General features: G+C 37.6%; 1 protein-coding gene across 1 annotated transcript; it reads left to right on the top strand.

Moving 5' to 3' along the window:
• The first annotated feature begins 2,023 nt into the window (after positions 1-2,023).
• si:ch211-212d10.2 (uncharacterized protein LOC557710 homolog) lies at positions 2,024-5,193 on the top strand. Its single transcript, XM_021321053.2, has 3 exons — positions 2,024-2,437; positions 3,764-3,879; positions 4,594-5,193. Exons 1-3 carry the CDS (start codon positions 2,248-2,250, stop codon positions 4,690-4,692), a joined length of 405 nt encoding a protein of 134 aa, XP_021176728.1. The 5' UTR covers positions 2,024-2,247; the 3' UTR covers positions 4,693-5,193.
• Positions 5,194-5,908: the final 715 nt, after the last annotated feature.

The following is a 5,908-nucleotide window of genomic DNA, read 5'->3' on the forward strand; positions in this document are numbered from 1 at the left end:
TTCTTATGTTCAGTGGTACTAATTTTTCAGAGCTTGTGATGGTGACAAAGACAAAAAGAAATATCAAAACATCATTACTCACAATGTCAAAGTATAACTGCTTTAACTGCTACTCTATAAAGTTCACAGCTGGAACTTTGTCTGCCTCGAAAAAAAACATAATTACAAATTTGGTCTTCTAGCTCAGATTTCTTTACTTTGGCCTTCTGTTTTCTTCTTATTTACTTTTGTAGCAATCCAGCTTCTGACAAGTTACAGAAACTCAGTACATTTTTTCCTTGCCTGTAAGGGATTATCTAAGTGTTGTAGTTCTCCTCTGCACTCAGGCTGCACATTTACATGACCCAGTTTTCCAAAGTCAGGGATCAGAACAAGCTGCCTCTGTTGTGGATCACCCCAGTCTAGGCACTACCTTTCATTACTCAGAGGTGAAACATCCAGTTTCATTATTTCATGTTTAGTAAAGTGATGAAAACAACGGATTAGACAAAGAACCATACACTGATGACACATAAAATTATAACCACATGCATAAAAGCCTGTTGGACCTTTTGATTCCTACAGAACCCTGACCCATCCAGGCAGGAACTCCACTTGACCCCTGGAGGTGTGTTGTGATGTCTGGCACCAAGATGTTAGCGGCAGATCCTTCAAGTCCTGCAAGTTGTGAGGTGAAGCTCTCATGGATCAAAATTGTTTGTCCAGCACATACTACCGAAGCTCAGTTGGATTGAGATCTGGGGAATTTGGAGGCTAATTCAAAACCTGAAAAGATGTTGCTGTGCTCCTCGAACCATGCCTGAAACCTTTTTCCTGTCTGGGATTATCCTGCTGAAAGAGACCAGAGCCATTAAGGACTGTTTTCAGGAATGGGTGTGAATGGTTGTGAATCCTCCATTGTTTGCACTTGCAGTAGACAAGAATTGGTGCCTTGACTAGTCTGAAGCTATGAAGCTCAATACAAAACATGCTGCAATGTAATTCTTACACTTTGTCCTCATTTACAGCAATAATGTCTTGTGCAATTCGAGTTACTGTAGTTTATCCTTTTAATCGACCCACACATGCCAGCCTTTACTCCCCATCATAATGAGCCTTGGCCGTGTTGTTCCCATGGACCACTTCTGATGGATATGCAATCAGTGTAATTAAATTAACTTGTCATCTGTTATGTTATGCCTAATATATCCCTCTTTTGGCATACGTGTCTATGTTTTACTATGTTCTGCAAAAATTCAGTTGTGTCTGTTTCTCTGGTACAGAAAGGGTCAGGATTATTTTGGTCATGTCAGATCCTGCAGACTATTGTAGGAGCATAAATTATTTTGTACCATTTTGTGTACTGTATCTCCAACTTTATACACCTCTGCCAATAAAAAGAAATGAATGGCTTTAAAATACTGAGACAAAATTTCCTAAACACAAATGGTTTAAATAGAAATACAAAAATAGGAATAGCAAAAAATACCCCCTAAACCCCTAAAAACATATACCAAAAAAAGAACAAGGAAGTTGGATAAATACCAGTCCAAAGCCTGTCACGGAAGAAATGTACAATCTCTCTATCTGATAATTGAGAAATTCTTTTGAACTATTTATAGGGAACATAAAAAGTTATGTTCAGCAGTTACCACACGATTTTGGAATCTGGTCAGAATCTGTTTTTGATCTCAACAGGCCACCAACAAAGCACGCAGTATGTAGCAAGGCAGCGTTGTCTGAAACAGATCCACAATCAAAGAACAGGAAGTGTCCGTCTGGGTCCAGTCCTGACGAAGCAGACGTAGTAATTATGGTTTAGAGCAGATCTAATAGTTGCTTGAGCTCAGGGGTTATTTCTTAGAAAAAACGTATTAAATAAATAACTCATAATATTCTAAGTCATCTATAATATTATAACCATCCTCATCTATATATATATATATATATATATATATATATATATATATATATATATATATATATATATATATATATATATATATATATATATATATATAACAATAACAAGTGAGCCAGAGCGGTAGCCCGTCTGTGTGTCTAGCTTGTCTGCAGCCGGACAGCAGCAGCTCGGCGGACACAGCCAGCAGCAGCTGCTCGGTCCTAATGGATGTGCGCCGCGGTAGTCAGTCTGGTGGTTAAATATGGAATATTTGCACGGAGAGGACAGACAACCTTGCGCACCCGAGAGGAAGGAAAGGGCTGTAGCCCCGCAAATTACAAAACCATATAAACCCGCGGTTACTTATGGCTTCTGGCTCGGAGGATGACGGAGGGAACACGATGGGCGCTTCGTGGAGACACATAGGGCCGGCCTCGGAGCTTTCCAAGAAGCCCTGCCGTCTAATGTACTCCCCTGTCGGCCGCGACAGCGATGTCTGCCTCTTTTATGTCAATGGGCAGTTTTTTGCCATGGACGCCCGCTGTGCTCACTCCGGTAAAAACACATTTCATTTCTGCTTAGTTTAAAGGAAAGCAGCGGGTGGCAGAATGTATGATGAACGCACCTAAGTGACAACGTATACGGCGGTGGGTTTTTTTTTGCAAATTCATCTGAATGTGCATGATAAATAAATAAATAAATAAAAACATTCTGCCCCCTACCGTCTAGATCTCAGAAATCGTCAGTCACCCTAACCCTTCCCACAATAAAAATAATTCACTATGGAGATTAAAGCAACCGTGTAAAATCAAACAAATTGTAAGTTGCCTATAGTTTGTTAACTATAGAACGACATAAAATATTTTTTTCTTTTTTTTTTTCTTTTGAAATATTATTTATCCACCATAAAGAGGACCTTTCCAAAAACAAGCTTCCAGGTCTATATGCCTCTGGTGACATCACAGAAGGCATAAAGAACTGATCACCATTTGGGTACAAGCATAGCCTATATATATATATATATATATATATATATATATATATATATATATATATATATATATATATATATATATATATATATATATATATATATTGTTTTGTTTTGTTCCCAGTGTTTTAAATCAAATCCCCCTTTCTGTTGTGTTTAGTTGCGTCCTGTGGGACTACAGCTATTATGAGCCACTGGTGTTCATGTCTTGGTTTTCATTTGTGTTGGCTTTCTGATTGTTCCTGAGTATTTTACCATATTAATTTTTGGGGTTTTCTTTATCAGTTCATTCCCATGCTCTGTACTATGGTTAGGCGTTGTCTTGGTTCATTCCTTTGTGTTTAGCATTTTACTTTTTCTTGTTCTGAATGTGCATTTTAGTTTATTCACTAGTGTTAAGATAATTTTCCTTTTTGTTTAGCCAAGCTCAACCTACAAAACATGACAAAAGCAAAACGTTTGAGCAGTATTTTCGAGCACAGCATGAATTTCAGGAGTATTTGACAAAAAACACATGGAAAGTGGTTTGTGCAGAGGAACCAGGATTGGAGTAGAATGGAGCTCAATAGAGCACCAGTTTATAACAAAGTCTGTCATAAGCTATTATCTCCTCTAATAGTAAGGCAAATCGGTTTGATTGTTGTGCCTCTTGTAATGTCATTAACCCAAACACACCAAGCAGAATTAACAGCATTGTTTTGTTTGTTTTTTTTAAGTGCGCTTTTCAAAAACAATGTATTTTGTGGAATCCTGCTGTGGAAATCCATACTTGATTATCCAGCTGGGCTCCAGCTGGATAATCATCATCAGTGAGCATTTGTCAGTAAAAAAAATTAAAAACACTTGGTAGTACTTCAGCTGTTTTCTGTTTTTCTTTTCTATTCCTTCAGGTGGTCCTCTGTGTGAGGGGGACATAGAGGAGGCTGATGGAGTCTTGCAGGTCTTCTGCCCCTGGCATGACTACGGCTATGATCTCAAAACTGGGAAGTCAAGCACATCATTAGAGGTAAGTGAAGCCATAAAAGTCTGATTAGTTATGTGTTCTCCAAATTATTGTTTGTACATATGCTGACTTGTATGCAAGTGAAAAGCATGAATTTGACTCACATTGTGTAATAATAGAATATTATACAACAGGTTTATTTCATTAATCCCAGCCTGAAAACTTTCTTTGTTGCAACAGCAGTCCAAAAAAGCAAACTCACTATAGCAGCACAATGTCAGAAATAGCAATACACAAAGTATTTCTATAGATAATTATTGATAATTCAAAACAGATTTGAAAAATATTAGTTGCTGTAGAATTTGTGATTAATAATGACAGAAATTCACTTGTAGAATTGTATAAATCCATTCTTGCCATGATACATTACATACATCAATGTAAAATAGTTAACCCCTCTTGATATGAATTTGGACTATATAAAAGGAATGACATAAGTTTGCATAACTGTACTTAATCAAAATAGCAGCAATACCAGTGCAAAGTATAGATGTTTTTAAAAAAAAATAAAACTGTGTTAGACATCTGTTTTTGCTCTCCTGTCCTATTTGGTTGAAGTAAACATTAGATATGATGAAAATGTTATTTTGTCACTGTAGTTTGATTTTTCACAGGAAGATGGCATCAGTTGCGCACAGTAAGATGTAATTGTTTCGCAACTTTGTTAATCATCTTCCTGCACTTGTGACTCTTTGTGTCTTGTTTTGATTCTGACAGCAACAAGTTTATGAAGTAAAGCTGGTGGATGGCGACGTGTACGTCAAGCACGCAACTCATCTCTCCCTCAGGCCGTTTCCAGCAAATCAGAAAAACTGAGTTATTTCAGCACAGCTGGTTCATCCTATTTCTAAGACTTTTTCCACAAGCAAAAGTCACCCGAAAACATTCCAGAGCCTTATCTCTCTTGTTCTCAGAGCTGCTTCTACTTTGCTGTTGACTCGGGATTAAGGAGACAGTTTGAAGAGGACATGACATCCTGAAGTTGTTTTTCTCGCTACCACGAAAGGTTTAGCACAAGCTATGAAGATGAAGAGTTCGGACCTAACAGGTTTTCTCTACAAAAAATTGAATAGCAGCAAAAAGTTATTTGCAAGAGTATTTCTGGACAGTTCCACATTTTGTTATGTTGCACCCACAAATTTCATGTATTTTATGTTTTTTACAAATGAAACTCTAAAAAGTCTGTTGTGCTGTTGATTTGACCCTCCTTTATATGATACTCAAAATCAAGAACCACCAACTGCTTTCACAAGTGATTTAATTACTAAATATTTGTGTGTAATTCTCACTACAACAATAAATCTCATTCCAAATGTAGCTGTTCCCAGAGCCTCAGAGCTTTGTTAGACAACACAGGTGAACAAACAGCATCAAGAAGACCAAAGAACACAGCATAGAGGTCAGAAAGAAAGTGTTATGGTGTAAAACAAAATTTCAAGCTTTACACATCTAAAAGAGCACTGTTCAGTTCTTCATCTCTAAATGGAAACAGGATGGTGCAAAAACAAACTGACCAAGACTTGGCATTTTACCTAAACTGATGTGCTTGGCAAGTGAAGCATTAATGGTATGGTTGCCATTTTTCTTGCAGTTTCCCCAAGTCCCTCTTTGATTAACTGTTCATGTGCAAGACAGTCTTACCTTGCTCTTCTGCTCCTCAGGGAGACCACATGAAAAAAAAAAATCTCCCAAATCCACTCTGATGTTATTTCTTTCTATTGAGGCCTTCCTCTTCGTCTTTTAAATGTGTACACAGTTAGCTTCTTGAGACTCTCAGCCATGCTAAAAGTATACAGTGATGGAGGGACAACCAATAGACAAGGTGATACCCCCAGAAATTGAGGGACATCCAACCCATATCTTTTGCATCTCCTTTCATTCCAACTACCTACATGTCTTCTTTAACTCCATCCATAAATCTTACCTTTGGTCTTCCTTTAAGCCTCCTGCCTGTCAATTCTACCCTCACTTACTATAATGAATGGACTGGTAGCCTGGTTGGAAATATTCAGCCAATGCAAAGCTACTTTAA

This window comes from Fundulus heteroclitus, chromosome 9 (assembly GCF_011125445.2).
Source record: "Fundulus heteroclitus isolate FHET01 chromosome 9, MU-UCD_Fhet_4.1, whole genome shotgun sequence".
In the NCBI taxonomy this organism is placed as follows: domain Eukaryota; kingdom Metazoa; phylum Chordata; class Actinopteri; order Cyprinodontiformes; family Fundulidae; genus Fundulus; species Fundulus heteroclitus.